The sequence below is a fragment of the Sciurus carolinensis genome, chromosome 8, assembly GCF_902686445.1.
Source record: "Sciurus carolinensis chromosome 8, mSciCar1.2, whole genome shotgun sequence".
NCBI lineage: Eukaryota > Metazoa > Chordata > Mammalia > Rodentia > Sciuridae > Sciurus > Sciurus carolinensis.
Window position 1 is genome coordinate 67,827,949 of NC_062220.1, and position 22,294 is coordinate 67,850,242.

At 35.1% G+C, this 22,294-nt stretch overlaps 1 protein-coding gene across 2 annotated transcripts in view; it reads left to right on the forward strand.

Annotated features, from left to right (window-relative positions):
* The first annotated feature begins 2,969 nt into the window (after positions 1-2,969).
* Positions 2,970-22,294, forward strand: part of Hbp1 (HMG-box transcription factor 1) — a 29,177-nt gene continuing 9,852 nt past the window's right edge. Inside the window, exons 1-9 of one of the 2 annotated variants that reach the window (XM_047560139.1) lie at positions 2,991-3,007; positions 7,683-7,789; positions 11,328-11,511; positions 14,058-14,286; positions 16,667-16,808; positions 17,156-17,267; positions 17,352-17,464; positions 19,648-19,804; positions 20,485-20,629. In XM_047560139.1, the coding sequence (XP_047416095.1) occupies positions 11,343-11,511; positions 14,058-14,286; positions 16,667-16,808; positions 17,156-17,267; positions 17,352-17,464; positions 19,648-19,804; positions 20,485-20,629 (1,067 nt within the window). In that variant the 5' untranslated portion in view covers positions 2,991-3,007; positions 7,683-7,789; positions 11,328-11,342. Of the gene's footprint in view, positions 3,008-7,682; positions 7,790-11,327; positions 11,512-14,057; positions 14,287-16,666; positions 16,809-17,155; positions 17,268-17,351; positions 17,465-19,647; positions 19,805-20,484; positions 20,630-22,294 lie in introns of both variants that reach the window. The other variant, XM_047560138.1, reaches the window with a different exon arrangement.

A 22,294-nucleotide genomic window follows, 5' to 3' on the forward strand; every position in this document is an offset into this window, starting at 1 on the left:
TAAAGGACAGATAAAAAAGTGTTGTGTATCTATTTTAGCCTAAGAGTATAAACTTAACATATGTAAAATTTCTAAAGAGATCCTACTAGTGTTGTCCTTTGATCTTTGTTCTGGCTTATGTATTGGCTGGTTTTGGTGATTACTCAAAAACTAATGATGATGTTCCTGTTAAATACACACAGGGTACTAATTAGCTTCCAGGAAAGTCCAATGAACTAATTGTCTACTAAAAGATATAGGAATTCTAATAGTTTTAGTAAGTTATGATTGAACTATCTGAATTTAACATATATTTAAAGACTTGGACATGAATGAAAGTATGCAAAAATGTTTTTATCTTTGTATTCATATCAATTAGCATAATGATAAACAAATAGAACTGGACAAAATGGGTAAAACTTTATAGTGCTATTAAAGGATAAATTATTATTTATAATAATGTATAATATCTGGATCTAAAGTTGAATGAGTTCTTCCCATCCTGATGTCCTCCAATGAAAAAAATTATCACCACTAACTAAGGCTTTGGAAAAATTTTCAAATATTTGAACTTTTTAAAATGTAACATTCAGCTGAAAGTAAATCTCAAAGTTTGTGTGCTCAGGAGGGATAAAGCAATGGCTCAAGTACTTGAGATCTCATTTTTTCAGAGGAAAGATTCTTAGTTTTCTGGAAGAAGTGAGCTAGACATAAATATCCCAAGTCTTAATTTAAAATGATTAGGTGAACTCCATGGGCTTTCTTTTTGGTTACTAAATTAAATGTTGGAATTTATATTTTTAAATTATGGAGTAAGACAATTTTCTACTGTTTAAAAAAAAAAAAAAAAGGGAGTAAATAGAACCAGCATACACAATACAGCAAAAATGGTCATTCTTTTTTGGGTTACTCTGTCTTTGAAAGATATAAATTCAAATCCTGTCCCTTTTTTCCTTAGGGGACAAATTAAACATTTTGTTGCTTCTCTTCTGAATTATTTTAAGAAAAATGTTTGATTACTATTTGTGAACACAAAGTAGATCTTTGATCACATGGTAGGAAGGGCATATTTTATAAATACTCTCAAGAATTCAAATGGGGACTCCTAAAGGAATTTGAACTTGTTTCAACATATAAAGGTTACTTTGGATTTCTTTTGTTTGTTTTGTAGTGCTGGGGAACCCAGGAACTCTACCTCTGAATCACATTCCCAGCCCATTAAAAAAAATTATTTTGAGATAGGATCTAAGTGGCCCAGGCTGGCCTCTAACTTTCCCTCCTCCTGCCTCAGTCTCCTGAGTAGCTACAAGTTACAGGTGTGTGCCATGGTGCCTAGCTAGTTTGGATTTTTCTAGTTTGTTATGTGGATTTCAAGTTGATTTAAAAATTCAAGTTAATGAAATTAGTTTTAAAGAAACAACCAGGGCTGTAGTTGTGGCTCAGTGGTAGAGCACTTGCCTAGTATGTGTGAAGCACTGGGTTTGATTCTCAGCACCACATATAAATAAGTAAATAAAATAGAGATCCATCAACGACTAAAAACAAAAATTTAAAAAAACACAACTAGCTATAATTTCAGGGTATTTCCAAATGTGTGCTTTTACATATTTCTTACTAATCTGTTTTCCTCAACTTAATTTTAAGTATACAGTCTAGTGATCTAAAGAATAAAACCTAAAGCACAGCTTAAATGATTAAACACTAGAGGTTCAAAGAAAAAAAGCTTAATAAGCCTTTGTAATGTGAATAGTAAAAATACCAATTATAGACTAGATGCACCCAGCAGTGATGAAGAGCCTCTTTTAAAGTCAAGGTAACTATAAAGCAGAGAAGCCATCCTCCTCTGGTGTATCAGAGAATTAGAACGTATGGGAACTCCTAGTGGAAATAAAGTGAAAAGACTGCTTTCTTTCATCATTTGGAAGCGTCTGGGAGGGGGAAAATGGTGAACAAAAACTTAGCGAAACTTACAGATAATAATTCATAATTTAAATCAGTTTAACTCATACTCTACACCCCTCTGTATGGTCTTAAACAACGAGCAAGCAGGTCAATATGAAAACAACGCTTCGCCTCACTTTCAATGTAATCATTCACCCCTCTTAACAGCTTTGTAAATTCTCTAGACTGAACTTCTCTCTCATTGTCTATTCCCGAGCCTCTCAGTGCCTGGCACTTAGTTGACCCTCAACAAATCCTAGATGAATCGAACAGAGTTGACGAATTTCTCAAGTTGCAGTCCTCGGAATAAAAGGAATTAATTCTTCCTACTGCAGATGCAAACCAGCATCAACTTCACCATCCCCATGGTGCCTGGGACATGATTTGTGAGTGACCACGTCCCTCGCGAACTTGCCCTGCTTCCGCTTGTGCAGTCATCTCCTTCCCCTCGCACTGAAACAATACCTTGGCCTCCTGCCAAAACTGTGAGCAGCAAGCAGCTCTGGCTGCTTATGGCCTGGACTAGGTGCTGCGAGAGGCTGGGGTTTCTCTGAGTGCTAAAGGAGGACGCCCAGAGGAAAAGAGGCCTGAGCTTTAAAACACTCCCTTCCTCCGCCCCCTCCCTTTTGTCTCAGACACCAAAACAAACGAGCTGATACACGTGTCCCTATGACTCTTGTTTACTATCAAGACTGCGCTCTGCACACACTTCTGGGATGTGTAGTCCAACCGGTTTCTCCGGCCCTCAGTTTTCTAAGCTAACGAATGAGGCTGAGACTACAAACCCACAATCCATGTCGGGGGCAAAGTTTGGCTCTGGTCCCCAGAGTCTCGGCAACAGTCCAATCCGAAGCGCTTACTCTAGTGATTGACAGGCAATCTTCTCCAGTAAACACAACACAAAAGTCAATACATGCCCGCCCTCCGAGACGGACCACGACATCACCCAATGGGAAAGTGGAATGAGAGAATGGCAGTCCTGCAGACCAATAAGGGGGCGAAAGAGCTGGACGAAGGCTCAACCCCCAGGGGGTTGAGGGGAGGGGGAAGACGAAGCTTGAAAGACTTGGTAATGGCGACGGGTTTGGTAAGTAGGAAAGTTTCGGTTGAGGAGTAAGAGCGGCAATGGGAGCAGTAACGCGCGCCGGGAAAGCCGGTGTCAGTCTGAGAGGGGGTACGCAAGCTTCTGGTGGTGGTGTCGCGGCCAGGGCGGCCCGCGACAGGGCTGCCCGCACTCTGCGGCGGGTTTGTTGTCTTTCAGTTCGGAAGGGGTGGGGGTGGGGAAGGGAGGGGCTGGAGCCTAAGGGGATCCGGCGGCTGGGCGAGCTCGGGTCCGCGTTCCTCTTCCTCCAGGGCTGCCCCCAGGGTGGGCGCAGTTAACTGTCAGACTATTGCCCGCGCATGGAGAGCCAGTCGGACCGGCGTCTTCCGCGAGCTCACCTGGGATTCGCGGCAGTGGCGTTCGGGGTCTCGGGGCGGGGGCTAGGAAGAGACTGGGCGAGAACCGCGCACGGGACTGGGTTCGCGGTGGGTGGTCGGGCCGGGCGCAGAGACCGGGCAGGCCTGGGCGGGGTTAAGGGGTCGACGGGGTACCGGGGTTGCCCGGGAAAAGTTTGATATCAACTCCCTTCATGTTGGCAGAGGGTCGGAGGCTGGCCACAAGTGAGGGGCAGACTCGGGGTGGAGGGCCCTAGTGAAGTTCCGTCTCCTTCTGGGCCAAGAGGGGTTCAGGCCGAGCTGGGAAGCTCGGGGAGTCGCTGGGCCCCGGGGCTCATTGTTACGCAGTTCGAATGAATGGGCTCCGAGGCGCCTGCGCGGTGGGACTGAGCAGAGGGGAAAAACAAGCTTGGCGTCCAGGCTGCGGTCACATGATGGGGGGAGGGGAGGGGAGCGCTATGAATGGCGAAAGAGGGTGGGGGTGGACTTGGCGTGAACTGGGAGGCGCTGCTCTGTGTGACCCAGAGAGGAGGCTTGGCAGGCGATTCCAGTCTCCGCCTTTCAATTTATGCTGCTGCCGCAGGCAGATTAAAACAAAACAAAAAAGAATCCTGGCGAAGTCGGCAGCCGGTTTTTTTGTAGCTTTAAACGCTGCATGTTGTCTAGGGGATTTTACTCTCCCCTGTGTGTTCTACGTTCTCTGGAGTTCATTCGTAGGGAGTTTTCAGCTAGAGTCGATTTCAAAAGCAGTACTGACAGACGGCAGTGCATAAAGTTTATTGACTCAGGATGCCGCTGATGCTAGGACGGAAGGGGTTTTTTAAAAAGGGAGTTTTACGTACTGACACGCTATGGAGTTCTACCAACTGTTCCGGCGAGGTTCTTTACATTTTTCTTCTTCTGAATAACAGTAACGATGACTCAAAACACAGGTTTTGAAATTAAAATTGCCTTTTTAGAATTAAGAATATATTATTTTAACACCTGTAAAGACGTGTTGTTTGGCTTTTTTTTTTTTTCCGCCATTGTTTTTTTTGCTTTAGTTTGCTCAGAAGAGTGTTGGTGTAATCCATTCGGTTTCTTCTGTTAAACTCAGTTCTTTGTAGGTTAGCAATATTTGATAAAGTTTCAAAGAAATTTAAATTACTTTCAAAAGAATTAAAGCCACTCAAGTTTTTGAGCTACCTTATACTTCTGAGTAAGGTATAATGTAGCTATTTTAAGGCAAAATGTCTTTAATGAATTATAGAAGAAATTTTTATTTCACTTTGTAGTTTTCATTTTAGTTTCATAAATCCAATTACCTTTTTCTTTCTACTTGAAAACCTTTCTCCATTGTTCCTTTCTTCAGGTCCTGCCTAAATTAGTTAAAAGGGCGCTTTTTCCCAAGATTTCCTGAATGCTTTCACCATGCTTCATGGTTTGAACCTTTCAGAATTCAAACAGCATCAGATTGTCTTCACTATGTTTTAACTTATTTGGACTCTTTCCTTCCTATCCAAGTGCCCAGTTAGGAAGGCATATGACATGGACTTAGTGAATGAATAAACTGCTGTGCCCTTCTGCGTGATTTGCAAGCTGGTTCCTTTTATATGCTTGAAATGAAAATATGAGACATAAATTATCAAAAAGGTTACTACCATGTCAACGAGACAGGGCCAAATATTTTTCGTGTTTTAACTAAGAAAGGGACTATTAGAATGGAAAAATAAGTGACAAATTACAAAAAAAATTTTAAACTGTCAAGTGCTTATTACAAAATTCAGGAAAATAGACATTTTTTTCTTGTTTATTAACTGCTTGACAGTATTCCTTCATATTTTGATCTGCCTTTATGCTTCCAATAATTTAATAGCTAATTTTCTAAAATTAGAAAAATAATTCTAATATTGGTTAATTGAATTATTAAGAGTTATGGAGTGTAGTTTAGAAAAAATTTTTTTCACAAGTTATTAGTAATGTGAAAATGTTTAGGATAACAAATATAGGAAAATAGGTTTTCATAATATGAATTTTTAGATGATTTCAAATTTTTCATGCAGTATTGTTTTAAACAGATTTGCTTACCAATACCCTTTGCTTAATGGTATTGAGTTTTATGTACATTTACCAATACTAACGTTTCATGATGAGTAAGCATGAAACTACTAATAACTTGCATAGATGTGATTGGGCAATGTTCAGCCAAGTCAAAGATGTAGGATGTAGTATCTTTTATACCTCCAATTCTGATGGAATGGTAGGTTCTAGTTCTATTTACACTTAAAATTCAGGCATAGAAATTAAAAATGTTCAGGGCCATAACGATGTTTGTTAAGTATATTCTACAGTAGTATAGAAAACATACATACTGTTGATGGAATTTTGTTACTGTTTTTACACAGTGGCAGATGAGAGTTGTAGAAACATTTCTGTGAAAGAAGCAAAGTTTAATTGAAAATATTAAAGAACGTTATTAAAGCCTCTCATCTGCTTTTGGGGTAGAAAGTTGCATTTGATATAGTTTATGCAAGTTTGTTTGCTATGTCATGTTGTAGCTTGTAATCCATTCTAAATACCTTAATTCCTTCTGTCAGAGATATTAATTGCACATTACCTTTTCTTCACCCCCTTTTTCAAAACACTTTGAGTAAATAGTCTAGACTTGGTATGAAAGTCTTCAGGATTAGAGCAGAGCATATAGAAGATCATACCATAGTCATGGAAAGGTAAGGATTCAGGAAGAACAGGCTCTTCAAAAGCAGGAGTCTAACCTTTTGTCTATACCTTTTGTTGGTCTATACCTTTTGTCTTTTTTCCCTTGGTTCTCCAAAAAGCAAATGGTCCCATTCAGTGGTCAGAGTTCTGTTTTCTTCCTTCATAATAACATATTGTTCATAGAGCTGTATTGAATTTTAAATAAATTTGTTTCATAAGTATAATTTCATAAATACTTACATGGAAATACTCTGTAGGTAGGCATTTGTAAAATCTTTTTTCCCTTTTTCATTCATTGACTTAGCTGTTTCTAGTCTTCCTCTCTTAAGACTTTGGATATTTGCTTCTGAAAGTTTGCATACCAAAAGCAATAAGGCCTCCCATCACCTATCCAGTAAAATTTGAAATCTTGAAAATGACCTTTCAAAGTACAACTGTAGGAGAATTTTACTCTTCCCTTTGAAAATCACTGATCTAGTGAAGACATGACATGTGCAGTGTTAACTAAAATACAGGGCAAGCTGTGTTGATTCTTTTAATCCCAAAGCAGAATACAAAAGCATGAATAAACAATAGGGTTAGCTCTACCAGGAGATATTTGAAAGAAGAACTTGTTTTTCAAAATGAATGTCTAAATTGGTGTTATGTATGTGGTGGAGTATTTTTGAATAAGAACTCTTTCCATAATCCTTTCCCAAGTCATCATTCTCTTCCCCAAAATAATTTGAGAGAAGAGTGAGACAGCTTACATTTGTATATGGTTTTTATATTTTGTTTTCATGTATTTTATTTAATTCTACAATAGCCTTTTGATATAGGGGAACTGTGAGGCTGAGGTTAAGTTACCTGCCTCAGGTCCACAGCCAGCAAAAGTGAAACCCAAGTCTTCTGTCTTTAAGTCTAGGCTTTCTTTTAGGGTATAGTAGGTCTGTAGTAGCAAAATCGCCACTATCTGAAGACCAAATTTTGATCACCTTGAGCAGGGAGAGGTGCAGATACATAGAACTTAAGTTCCGTAAATATTTTATCCCTTTTGTTATTTGTAGGTAGCTGTGTTTTGAAATTAAAATAATACTTTTTTCCAACTTCATTCAAGGAGTGTTGGGATGGTGGTAGATAACTAAGACAAGGTGCCGAAGAAATGATAAAGTTAAAAGGAGATGTTAGTGCACTGTAAATGATTATTGGTGGACCTGCTGATGGGGAAGAAAAACCAAAATCTAGCTGGGAAGAATGAGGAAACCAAAGCAGAGGGAGGGGGGAAGACAAGAAAGATTGCAACTATCCTTCTGTGAACCCCAGGAACAGCACTGCGCATACACAGAGGATAACTCTGGAGAGAGAGAAATATATGTAGTACAGCCTCTGAATTTCATAATGAAGGTAAAAAAATGGGAAAATTTTCAACTTTAGATTTCAGGTGGGATTGACTTACGCAGTTCACATCTGTATATAAAGCATGCTCCATTTTTCATAAGGTTTTTGAGTCAAAATAGGTTAAATATGTTCTATATATTTAAGATGTTGGATAGATTTCTGTGCAAAGAGTTATCTATGTGCTGTCTAAACTGTTAATATTAGTTGCTAAAAGAACTCACACAGAATGACTAGGTCCTCTCTTGTCTTAGGAGTTACTAAATAAGGAATCTGCATTGATACTACCAATTACCTTTTCTTTTATGAGAATTCTTGCAAAAGAAGCTGGAGGCAGGTGGCTTACATAGAAATTGAGAATGTGAGTGCTCTTTCTTTTTCTTAACTACACCCTCCCTTAAATACATTATAAGTATTCCTACATGTTCATATAGTGTTTTAGTATGATTTGCATAAATTCAAAAAAGAATGTTTCAAGTGTAGTTCTGCTCATCTTAGACCCCTATCCAAAAATCTTCAGTGGTCCCCATTGTCTCATAATTGGTAACAATACTAGCCACATTAGGTTTGCTTTGTGTTGTGTTTTTAAGCATTTTGCCTTCTCACTGAGTTTTTATAATAATGATGAGGTAGATATGTTATTTCTATTTTATAAAAGGGTGTGAAGATCTTAAATTAAAGGCATGTAGCTAATAAGTGGAAAATATGGTACATAAATTCAGGCAGCCTGATTTCAGAGTTCTTACTCTTGACTTAGGGGTAAAAAAAGAAAAGAAGGAAAAAAGAAAATTCATTTTTTCTAAATAAGATCATAGATTTACATCTTAGTCCACCTTTTCACATGATATCCTTACAAGCTTAGTATCTATAACCACTTGACACATAAGGCCATCCCACTTTCTTGTGATACTAGTATCTACATTATTTCTGGTCTTACCCAGTACTTGGCCAGTTCTTTGAGGTTACTAATGTGGTTTTCTCTCACTGGGAAACCACCCTTCTCTTTTTTCCATTTATATGTAAACTATGCTGTGTAGAAAGATGATCATTTGCTGTATTACTCCACTTATGCATAGATTCCTTGAGAGAATTCATGCATTACCATTGAGATCTAACATTACAATTAATATGCCATATATACATATGGGTTATTCTTTTTTCTAAGTGAAAAGGAATTTAGCAATTATTTTTAGCCCAGTAGTTGTTAAACACACTGCGTTTGGGATTCCTTTGAAAGCAAACAAATGAAACAAATGAAAACCAGTGCACAGGGTTGGACCTCAGATCAAATCATTTCCTCCAGGGATGGAGCTTGGGTATCATTTGTTTAAAGCATACATGATTCTTTTTGCCTCAAGAGTTGAATCGAGACTCACTGGTCAAACTAAATTCATTCAATTTTTAAAAAAATTTAATGATTAGGTAGAGGCTCAGAAATACGATTTGAAACCTAAAAAAATCACTTTTCCTCTAGCCATCCATTTTGTAGGTAATTACTGTACCTTAGGAGGTTTGCTATAACTATACATTAAGATCGATTAATCAGTACATTGTAGAAAATGAAAGAAATCAGTTCATTTCTTTTAAATGCCTTAAACATCTTTTAGGTAGACAAAACGGTTATTTGCTTGAAGTAATGGCATGATACACAATTGGTGCTGAGATGTGTTGGATGACTTGTCATATTTCCCAGGAACGACACTGCTGAAACTGAATAGCTGTCTGGTTGTCTACTATTACCCTTTCAAATACTGTTGTATTTAGGACATTAAGAACCCATAGTGTGAAAGGAAAACAAAAAACAAACAAAAACCATAGTATAATAGTACCTTATAATCTGAGAATAAAGGTCAATTTTGAGGGGTACAAGCAGAAAACATACAAAATAGAATGTTAGAAACAACATAAGGCAATATACAGTTTAGCTATATATGTTAGAGATATATGCATGCACATGTTTATCATGGCACTAGCCATGATATCAAACTTAAGTGATCAGCCTATGGGTCTATCAACTATTGGGTGGATAAAGCAAATGTGATATATATGCACAATGGAATATTACTCAGCCATAAAGAATGAAATTCCATCATTTGCAGCAAATGAATGGATCTGGAGGACATTGTAGCAAAATACACCAGACATACAGACAAGAACCACAAGTTCTTTCTCATATGTTGAAGCTAAAAAAAGTCATCCCAAATGTACAGTTGTGATAACCAGACATTGGGAAGGGTGTATGTGGTTCGGGAAAGTTAAATAAAGGGAAGTTTAATTTGATCAGTATTTGTTGCGTGCATGTATTGAAATGTCATACTAATACCATACTGAAGCCCTTTAATATGTACAGTTAATGTATGTATGAGGGTTAAGTGAATTTTGGTACATCCTCACTAGGTATACTATTTAACTTTTAGATCTTTCCATAATTATATACAAAAAAGTTTATTAGCCTAAGAAAAGTTACCGACCCTAATGTGAAGTATGAAAAAAGTGAGTGTGGGTATGTGTGCTTGATAAAGAGATTAGACTTACTGTTAACACCAAAATGTTAACAGTATCTAAATCTGTTTGGTGGGGTTAGAAGTTATCATTATATTTCTTTTTTTTTTCTCCAGATTTTAATAAGTGATTATGTATTTTATAGTCAGGAAAACATTTCATAATCAATATGATTGTGAAAAAATCATTTATAAAAAAGACATCTCAGTGTTAGTGATTACCTCATGGTTTAGAAAGTTATGATATAAATACCAAGTATTGAAGATCTTTGTATTTTTTATCAGACTGGACTAGGATAGTTGACTCTTAGCTATTAGTGACTTTCAACAGCATAGTTTTGAGGAAAAACTATATACTGTTGAAAAAGTAAGGATTTTTTTGTGACCCCAGGGTGTGTGAGTGTGTGTGTGTGGGGGTGTGTCTCACACATTCTAGTCAGGCATTCTACCACTGAGCTACACCCCAGCCCCTTGTATATTTCTTTTTAGCCTATTGAAACTTGATTTTTTAAAAATTAAATTTGGAGTATAGCCTGAGGAATCAAATCTTCCTGCTGTCGTCACTCATATTAAGTAGCTAATTTGATTATTGTCCAATGACCAGTATAAAAGGTATAACCACATTCTCCACGTTCATTGCACTTTGCTCTGAAATTAAGTTATTAGCCTGTATCATTCTCTTCTTTGTGATAAGTTGTGGGATTGATTCGAAGGTAGTTTTACTGGTTGTTGAGCCAAATTTACTATGATTATTATTCATCTTTCTAGAAATAGTAGACTATTCAAAATCACAGGCATCTTTTTTATTATGGCTAGATCCCAAATTCTCATTAAGAAAATGAAAGAACATTTTTATTTTTATGAATGCAATGGTCATTTAAAGAAGCTTTTAAATATTTTTTAGAGATTGTAATTTTCTTTAAGTGAGTTAAAGTTGTTCACTTTCAGAATATGAGGAAACAAAATATTAAACACAGTTGATAAAGAATGAAATAGGCTTTAAAAAAACAAGAAAATTAGAAGATTCCTCCTGTCTTTTTTAACTTAACTGAGGAAAGTTAATTTTCTTTTGAATTTGAAGGAACGTGGAAAAAAATTCATTAGTCTTAATATTTGTATCAGAGTTATAAGTTTAAAGAAATAAATATGTATAACTGCTGTTACTTAGAACTAAAAGCTTTCATAAATTCAAGATGGTAATCCTTTAGGATTTAGGTGTAATTTAGTACAGAATACACAGCTGTAGACAAGACAAAGAATTGTCAAGGCCAGAGGAATTGAGGAAAGTATAAATGGCGATGTGTGATTAAGTTAAAAATGAAACGTAGTGATGTCCTTGATTATATACTTGCGTGATATCCAAAGCACATGACTTGATAATTTTTTCTTATTTTTAAGTCGGAGCACCGTAACATGGTGTGGGAAGTGAAGACAAATCAGATGCCTAATGCAGTACAGAAACTCCTGCTGGTGATGGACAAGAGAGCTTCAGGAATGAATGACTCATTGGAGTTGCTACAGTGTAATGAGAACTTGCCATCTTCACCTGGCTATAACTCCTGTGATGAGCACATGGAGCTTGGTAAACAAAATTAAAAATTTATCTAGGAATCTTACTAAGATTCAGTTTAATTTTCATATTTAGTCCACTTAACCTTGACCGGCTAAAAAAGTATATTTTTGTGTAGTAGGAATACATAACATTCTCTGATTCTTGCTTTTAAAATATTACGTAAAACCAAAGTGACTTACTCAGAGCTATTTATGGTTATCATAGAGACTCATAAGTTATTAAACTAAACTGCTTTGTTTTGTGTATAAAGATCAAACTACTAAATACCTTAGAAAAACCCTGCTTTTAAATTTTTTTTAAAAGATGACACTTTGAAACTTCCTCCTAGTGAGCTCTTCACGGCTGATTTGTTGCTATGATAGGGAAATGATTGTGGACCCTTACACCTTAAAGAGATCATTCTTGCTGAGTTACTTCAGAAAATATGTGACCTGTAGGATTATGTAGATTTGTTGAGGGATGGTTTGAATTGTATTTCTTTAAGGCTGGTGTTCAGGAGTAAATTGCTAATGCGTGCCCTTGGCTTGCAGCCCAGCTTTTCAATTTGGCTTTGACCCCATTTATGTAATTGCCTTTAATGTTCATAACAACTCTGAGAAGGATGACCCTCCTTATTTTACAAATAAAGGAAGAGATTATTATGTACTATAGTAATGTTTGGGAATTTGAGATCCTAAAGGTCTTGGGATCTGTTTGAATGCCAAGGATTTTCTGAACCTTAATATTCATTATGTAGTGGTTACTGTTGCACAAGGAGTGCCATCATGTTTTAGGTTTCAGGAGGAAATCAGATCCAGGGAAGGCAAAAACTTAGCCCCCTCCATCCATGACTTCAGCTAAAAAGTAGTTAATTTCTTATACTTGAAAGACAGAAAGGAACTCTTTATAATAAAGAAACGATGGTCAAAGGTGTTGGCAATGAATGGAGGGAAGTATCTACACCAGTATGAGAACTGGAAGGTAGAATTATCTTAAATTGGTATCAGGTTTTAGAACTACTGTGCCGCATCATAAAAAGGTATAATTTCTAGTCAGTATAAGAATTGATATTCATGGGCTAGGGTTGTAGCTCAGTGGTAGAGCATTTGCCTAGCATGCATGATGCACTAGGTTTGATTCTCAGCACTACATATAAATAAAATAATAAAGGTCCATAGACAACTAAAAAAATATTTAAAAAAAAAGATATTCAGAGGGCTGGGGTTGTAGCCCAGTGGTAGAGGGCAGCTTGCCTAGCATGTTTGAGGCACTGGGTTTGATCCTTAGCACCACATGAAAATAAATAAAAAAGTTATAAAAAAATGCTTAAATTTAAAAATGCTTTTAAAAATACAGGAAAAAAAAGGTGTCACTGTTAAAAGAATTGATTTTCAGAATTATTTTAATTAAGCTGTTTCAGTTTTAGTAAGCTATTTGAAATATTTGCTTGAATAGGAACTATACATACTTTTTCCGGTGACATAAGACAACTTTGAGAGACCAATAGATTATATAGTTTTGAGTTTAGGTGTGTTTCCTAGAGAAAGCTTTTTTTTTCATTTTGTTTTGTTTTGTTTTGTTTTAAGGCCTGTCAGATGATCTTCCTTTATTTTTCCCTTTCTCTCTTTTTTTTCCTTTTAGAATTCTTTTTTTTTCTTTTCCAAACTCATTGTTCTTTGTAGTATTATTTGGATGTGCTAGTTTTCTCTTTTGGAGAGCATAAAGGTTTATTATGATTTACTTTTGGGGAATGTATTTATGGGGGAAAAAAGCCAATAAGTATTACTGAGTTCAGAATTTCTTAGTGAAAAGAAATACTTTTAAGGCTAGGGATGTAACTTAGTGGTAGAGCGCTTGCCTGGATTCAATCCCCAGCAACATTTTTTAAAAAAAGAGTTAAACACAGATTTGTGTGAGCAATACTGAAAAAATAAATATGATCTACATTCTCATCTTTGGAAATTGTTTTCAATATTACAGTTATCTGTATTTCAGGTAAGTATATAAATAATAACTACATATATACACACATATGATGCATTTTTCCTCATTAACTTTTTAATATTAAAAAAAGCCTTTGTATATAGATTACTCCCAAGTAAGGTACAAAGAATTGGGAGGAAGAGCAGAAAACATGCAGTGAGCCCTGTTGGTTTGTGTGAAAACACTTATAATTACATGGTTTAGGTAATGAACCATTGCCACATCATATTTGCTGGGTTTACTTCTTTTTTTTAATTTTTAAATTTTTTTAAGTTGTCAGTGGACTTTTATTTATTTATATGTGATGCTGAGAATCAAACTCAGTGCCTCACACAGTGCTAGGCAAGGGCTCTTCCACTGAGCTACAGCCCATTGTTGGATTTACTTCTTGATTAGACTTTGTTAACCCTTAAATGGACAAGATGTCATTTTTTTAAAAATTTAGTTTGAGAAAATATATTGACTTTAATTTTGAATTTATGATTTTCTTCTCATAAAATGAACTAGCTAAATTTGAGAACTTTTAGCTGAAATTATAGTATTGTTCATTTTATTAATTTGCTTTTAAAAACTCTGAATGTGCTTATTTGCAGATGACCTTCCTGAACTTCAGGCTGTTCAAAGTGATTCTACCCAGTCTGCCATATACCAGCTAAATTCAGATGTTTCTCATCAAGAATATCCAAGACCATCTTGGAACCAGAATACCTCAGACATATCGGAAAATACTTACCGTGAAAATGAGGTGGATTGGCTAACAGAATTAGCAAATATTGCCACGAGTCCACAAAGTCCACTTATGCAGTGCTCGTTTTATAACAGGTAGGAGCATTGATTGTGTTTTCATTTAAAACTTCTATTATTAGAAAACGATTATATAAAAATTTTTTGTTAAAATTTTAAATTAACCATATAATGGATGCTTAACATAAACTAAAATTTAAATAAGGTCATTAGAAATATGTTCCTTGTTTCATAATGATCAATAATTTAGTTCATGCAGTATCATGATTTCATTATATTTAGAACTGGATCAGGGTGCTATGAAAAAAAGTGTAAAAAATATTGGTAAATGTTTCAAAGTCATCAAAAATGTATTAGACTGAGAAATACTTTTACTATACATTTCTGTGCTCAGAGATAAAAATTAATTTGAAGAACAATTTTTAGAATGAACATTCTATTTTAAGCATTTATAAACTTTGAATTTGGTCTAGGTTTATTTTTTTCAAAATCTACAGTCTTATCTGTCTTTTTGCTAGTTGTATGCCTGTAATCCCAGTAACTTGGGAGGCTGAGGGAGTAGGATCACAAGTTCAAGGCCAGCCTCAGCAACTCGATGAGACCCTGAGCAACTGAGTGAGGCCCTGTCTCAAAATAAAAAATCAAAGGGGCTGGGGATATAGTTCAGTATAGTGTTCCTGGGTTCAGTCTCCAGTACCCTCCCCCCATGTATTTTTAATACTCAAAAAATGGACTTCTTTTGATAAAATTACTATTTCAAATATCTAGATCAGAATCGGAAAAAAATTAAGTTTCTGTGCTGTGAAATTATGGAAGCTTCCCACTAGCATTCCTCAGGAGACCTAGGTGGATAACATTTCATTATTTATCTCTAAAAACACATGGATTAAAATTAATAGTTTGTAATAGACATGCCCAGATTTGCATTACTGTTGGTAAAAAATAATGGAGTATACTAATAGAACATTTAGGCTGCATATATTTATTATATTTTTGATGATGTTGGGGATTGAACTCGGGACCTTAAACATTCTAAACAAGTGCTTTACCACTCAGCTACAACCTCAGTACTGTCCATATATTTTTTAGAATATCACAGTGTTATTTCTGTTAAACAGAAGAACTAAAAAAATCCTTTAGTTACGAAGTCAAGGATGAACAAAAGGAATTTAAAGCCATTTGGCCATTCTCTGATACTTGATGTATATCTAAATGTGTATTAAAAGAAAGAAGTTGGGCAGATTTAACATATAATTTGCAATCTAAAAGTGATTGGAGAGTATGCTAAAATGTATGAAAACTTGGGATTTTTATTTTAAGGAATGATATAAACATGAAAACAAAGTGTAGTGTTATAGATTTTCTTCAAAAGATCATTTTTGCATAGGTATAAATAATGTTAATGAGTATAAAATAAAACTTGAGGGACTAATAAAATTTCTTTTAAGCACTACATTCTTATTTCGTATTTCTGCTGTACTTCTTTGTAGACTTTGAGTCTTTACACATGACTAATTTCTTATAGGTTTGTTTCTTACTGTTACTCTGCCCATTAAAATCTGGTCTGGGGGGCTGGGGAGATAGCTCAGTCGGTAGAGTGCTTGCCTTGTAAGCACAAGGCCCTGGGTTCGATCCCCAGCACCCAAAAAAAAAAAAAAAAAATGGTCTGTTTGTGAGAGTATATTCTTGGGAGCTTCTTTAAAGGGAGAACTGCCTGGTAGAGATTTGACAGGAAGAGGTCAGGTTTTTTAAAGGTGATCCTAGGAGAGAAATAACTACTTTACCATAATGTGTAGTTGCTTTTCAACAGGTTTATATCACAAAACAAAATGTAGTGTCCGGTTACAAGGAATGGAAAATAGGCTGCTTTCTGCTATGATGTCTAAACATTTTTGCTTAAGGCAATTTATAGTGTCTACCCAGTGATAAAATGGTTCCTAGATAAGCAGTTGAGTGTTGATCATGTTAAGCATTAAGATGCTGTAAACATACTGAGACTTATTGAATACATCAACGTAGAAGGAAATGAATGGGGAGCTACATGGGGTATTATCCTTCATGAATAAAAATATGCATATTTATTTGTATTGAGATAAAAATGAATGGGATAAATAAATGAAACAGTGGTAATTTTAAATACATTGTTAAGGTCCGGGGTTATAGTTCAATAATAGAGTGCTTTCCTAGAGTATGTGAGGTCCTGAGTTTAGTCCCTAGCACTGCAAATAAATAGAAATTGTTAAACCTGCTGTGAAAAGGGTTTGGGTAAGAAGTTGAGTTAAGGAATAGCATATTTTTATAAATAAAATCTTGCTGTCTTTACTAGTGTATATCATAAGTGTATATCATAGCTATCTTAAAGGTAATGGGCACTTGGAATATGATTTTCTTTTCATCAAAAAGAAAGATCTACTTTAAGAACCTATGCTTTATGGTAAAATTTGCTGCTTTGTTTTAGATCATCTCCTGTACACATCATAGCTACAAGCAAAAGTTTACATTCCTATGCACGCCCTCCACCAGTGTCCTCTTCTGCAAAGAGCGAGCCAGCCTTCCCTCACCACCACTGGAAGGAGGAAACACCAGTAAGACATGAAAGGGTGAGTCTATTCATGAGGTTAAACTTTAACTAAATTTATACAAACAGTTGAAATACATTAATTCTCACCATTTAAGAAATTCTTTTGAAGTACATACAAATAGGAAATATTATGTTTCATTGTTCTATTAGTGATATGGATTGGATTTTATATACAGCTCTAATGTTAAGAAAGTGTGTTACAAATGGGAATGCACACTAACCAAAGATACTAAAACTTCAGTTTTTGAAAGTGTTTTCCCTGAGTTTAGAATGATTAAGTTATTCAGAAACTTGGGAGAAGACTGGATATTAAAAGATACATTAGAAAAGCAAAAATAAAAAAGATTGTAATATTTTTCTCCATAGGCAAATAGTGAGTCAGAATCTGGCATTTTTTGCATGTCCTCCCTGTCCGATGATGACGATTTGGGCTGGTGCAATTCCTGGCCTTCAACTGTTTGGCACTGTTTTTTGAAAGGTAAAGAAATGTGTCAGTTTTTACAGCTTACTTGTGCTACTCACTAATCACATGTCTAATACTTGTTTTCTGTTTAAACTTTAGGCACACGACTGTGCTTTCATAAGGGAAGCAGTAAGGAATGGCAAGATGTTGAAGATTTTGCTAGAGCTGAAGGCTGTGATAATGAGGAAGAACTTCAAATGGGCACTCACAAGGTTGATTTAAAATGTTTAAAGAATTTCAGTCTTTCAAATATTCTATTTACTTTTATGTTTCAGTGGCATTTTACATTTTAGGTATAGGTTTTATGACTACCTATTGTTGGTGTAGCTTGATGGACAGTAGCAATAATTTCACCTAAATCAATTATGTTTTCTCAGATAGGATTCAGAATATAAATCTTAGCACTTTTTTGTACTTTGTACGTTTTACATTGGGGCAAACTAAGCTGGCTTTAAAAATAAAAAATAAACGAATCAAAACCTTGTCTTAGACAATCTACAAAGTGGTTAATTCTCCTGTAGGTAATTGACAGTTGATTAGTTTGTTTATAAATGAGTCCATAAAGCATTATCGTTTTCTAAATTGAAAACAAAAGCAGTAGTGAGCAACATTAGGGTAAATATCTGTTGACACCTTTCACTTTGAAATCTTTAATTTCTTTGTATTCACTGCAGGCAAATAAAATAGGGATGTGAAATGTGCTTGTTTAAAATTCCTTCTTTGATTTTTCTCCTCCTGTTGAATAGTCTTAACTATTCAACTTAGAAAAATGGAGAAAAATAGTCTAAACTTGGCTGCCTTTGTTGTCCTCATCTTGTTGTTGTTCTTCCTTTTAATAAAGCATATAGTATTCTGGCTGTGGTTTCTACTACACTACTAAGATAGTCTCAGAGTTTACTGGTTTTATTCTAATTTCTAGGACTAGAGACTGCTTATTCTACAACATTTGACACATCGGGTTAATTCCTGACATTGTTTTTCTTTGGTTGAAGTAGCATGGCACTGCCATAGTTCTCAGTCTTTTTGACCACTGCCTATCTGCCCATGATGGCAAGTGTAAGACAAGGCTCTGTCCCTCTTCACCAGTGTCTGTTTGTTGATTATGTCAGCAGCACCTCCATGTATCCAGTGGAAAACACTGTGGACTTGGAATCAGGGAACTTAGGCCTTCTTCTCTAGCTCTTCCAGACACTTTGTGACTAAGCTTAGGCATGTGGTTAATCCCTCTGGACGTTGGCTTTCTGATCTATAAAATGGAATCGGATTACTTTTAAAGTCTCATGTGGCTCTAATAAGTGAAGATTATTTAGTTTGATTATTTACAAATATATCTCAAACCTTTACCTGTACATTTCCAATTGCATATTAGTTATCTGTACATGAATAGCATTCAGTTCTTCAAACTCAGCTTAGTATGACCATAATACACTTTGTTCTTCCCCTTCCTGGCTTAATCTCCCCCCCTTTTTAAAAAAAGTTATCATCTTCTTGAAGATCATATTCAAAATCATGAAATTGTCTTTTACTATTCCCTGCTCTCCCTTCATACTCAGTTGATTATGTTTCCATAAAGATTTTCAGTGGTCATTCTCTGTCAATTCATTACTTTGTTCATGTCCTGGTGTTAATAGTGATTGGATACTATAATCTAGCTATCAGCATTTTTTATTTTTCTGTGAATTCAAGGGTAAGAATCATGTCTGGTTAATGTTTGTATTTTCAGGGCTCACCACTGGCATGTACCAAATGCTCAACAAATATTCATTAAATTTAAATTTAGTCTGTTTCTGCCACCACTGCACTTGGCAGTTCAGAACTATCATGTGTATCTCTCATTTTATCCTCAAATAATTGAATATGAAAGTACCCTTTGTATTTAAGTATCATCTTAAAATTTGTCTTATTAATAACATACTTCCATTGACTTCCCAGTACCTTCTTAGTGAAAAGTTTAAGTACTTGTCTGTCTTTGAGATCCCTCTGCTAACTCACCTCTCCTTTTCAGCTGTATATGTACCAAGTCTGGACTTCACTTGTATTTTTAGCAAATAACTCCTCAAAGTTATTGCTAAATGCAACTGTTCCTATTGCAAGGCATGTCCTTCTACATAAATTCCATTCATCTTTTAAATCTTAGTTCTAATAAAATTGAAAGTTCTTCCTGTTGTCTCTAGGAGTCCATATCTTCCTTTACTAAACTCCACCAGCATTATTTATACTTGAGTTAAAATGCTTATTCCAGGGTACCTTCTATATTTCAGTTACTTATATATGTGTCTTTTTTTCATTGCTGAGTCAAAAGCTCTTTACTTTTTCCCCTAAGTCTTACACATAATGGAAACATCATTGTGTGTTGAACATTTCCAGTTCATTCACTGTATGCATATGTTTTCAGGGTTATGGTTCTGATGGTCTAAAATTGTTATCACACGAAGAAAGTGTATCATTTGGTGAGTCTGTACTGAAGTTGACTTTTGATCCTGGTACAGTAGAAGACGGCTTACTTACCGTAGAGTGTAAACTGGACCACCCTTTCTATGTTAAAAATAAAGGTAGGGCTTCATTTGAATTAGTAGTAACTTTTTAAAGAATGCTCTTAAATCTAATTTTATCTTATGGCTTTGATGATTAAGAAAACAAATTGAAGGGAAAATTTATTCCAAACTAAATAAACTACTATAGGAAATTCTTCTAATACTTCTATTAAGTATTGCTTAAGTATCTTAGCAAGAGTTGTGCAGAACTCTGTGAATATGGGAAATTTCAGATTCATGAAGCTCAAAAACAACAATTTTATTATAGCTTGGAGAATGGAGTGTTTTGGTAACCACAGTTTTGGTTTAGAGCTACCAAATATGCTATAAACCTGAGTCACTCTTCAGAGCCTTATTACATTTACAACATGTTAAGCATACTTTAATAATTCATGGACTGTTTCATGGTTTCATCATCATTTATCATTTCCAGTCTTGAAGACTGAATAGAAGGGCTGATTGATAAGAGATCTTTATATAAATAAAATGCTGCACTAAATCAGTGTGAAGGGCTTTTACATTGCTGAAAGGAAATACCTAGTACTTGCTTTGTTGCAAAGACATGTGACTTACGTTAAAAAATCTTTTGGGATTTTAAATAGTAAATTATTTTTAAGACATAGAAATATGTCTTTTATAACATACATAGGGTTCTTTCTGTCAGTTATCATTCTTATGCAACTTTTGTTTAACTTTAGGTTGGTCATCATTTTATCCAAGCTTGACTGTGGTACAGCATGGCATTCCATGTTGTGAAATTCATATTGGCGATGTATGTCTACCTCCTGGACACCCTGATGCCATTAATTTTGATGATTCAGGTGTTTTTGATACATTTAAAAGGTAATATTGAATTCTTTTCATATTGTTTTTTTACTAAAGTTTATCCTTAATCTCCCTAGCAATTGCTACATTAAACATTTAGGAAATTAAAACTTTAATTATTTCAGAATTAAAAGAACTACTCAGAGAAAAGTATATAAACACACACTATTAAAAAAAACTGGCAATTAAAAATAAAAGCTAATGAATTTTGTATAAAGTGCTCATATAGTAAAGGTGAGTTTAGAAGGTGTTTAGGATTAAATTAGGAAGAATATCACATTTTATGATCAAATATTTAATAGGTCAACTTTGACAGGTACATTTAAAAAAAAACAAAAACAAAAACTGCAGCTGGGTGCATTGGCACACTTCTGAAACACCAGCCCTCAGAGGCTACGGCAGGAAGATTACAAGTGGAGGCTCACCTTGGTAACTTAGCAAGACCATATCTCAAAATAAAATTTAAAAAGCACGGGGATGTAACTGGTTACATAAGGCCCTGCATTCAATCCCTAGTACTGCTAGGGAAGAAAAAAAAAAAAAAAAAAAAAAGGAAAAGAAAAGAAAGCTTCTGGCCTTTGTTTCTAACCAGACCACAACTGTCTTTTCTTTCCTTCTGAGTTTTCTTTGGGGGCGGGGTACTTAACTGTATCTTTCATTTTGACCAAGGACATTAGTTACATGGCTTACCAAATAATAAAACTGGCACAAAATAAAAATTGACACTGAGAAAGACTTAAGAGAGGTCTTCCTAAGATCATCTTGTTAGTAAGTGGCAGAATAGGATAAGAACCCATAAGTCCCAATATGGGACTTTGGTTTAGCACTAAAAGCCCACCATTCCTGAAAACCTCAATCCTGGATGAACTAGGATAGCTGATCATCTATTCCCAGAAGTTCAAAGAAAGTATATAGATATTAGGAATTTTAAGATTTATTCTTTCCTTAATGTTAGTTATCAAATCCATAGGTAAGTATGGGCCCAAAGTAGAGAATTCTCAAGTTGCTTTTCACATATAGATTTTATTTTATTCTATTTAATAAAAGGTTAGCATATTTTACATACTGTAAGGATAAGTGAGACTTACTTAGAAAGCAGTTAGCATAGGGCTTGACATAGGCCATTTGCTCAGTAATTGTATATAAATTATACTCTTATTTGAAAACCTGTAACTGGATCTAAATTATGCTCTTTGAAAAACTATAGAAGAATGAGACAAAATTTTAAGGATTATACATTTTTAGGATGTATATCAATGATGATTCCTATATTTTGGTAAGAATGTAACCAAGTATTTTGTAACAGTGAATAAATCAGAGTTCTATTCCTGTAGTACATACCCTAGAGAAATACATTTTTGTAGATACGTGGAAGGAGATGCATAAATAAGTTCATAGCTATATTGCTCATGACAGCAAAAATTTGGAAACAATATCAATAGCAATTAATTGGGTTTTACCACATAAATTGTGATACAATCTTAGAGTGGAAATCTTTCTATCTGGAAAAATGGATGAACCTTAGTTACACATTTTAAAACATGATTCTACTTTAAAAACAATGATAAATAAGAATTAGTCTCAGAAACAGTATAATTCATTTTTTATGAAATCCTGTTCTTTAGAAATATATCTAATAACAAATATAATTATTTTCATTATATAAACTTTATATAGTATATA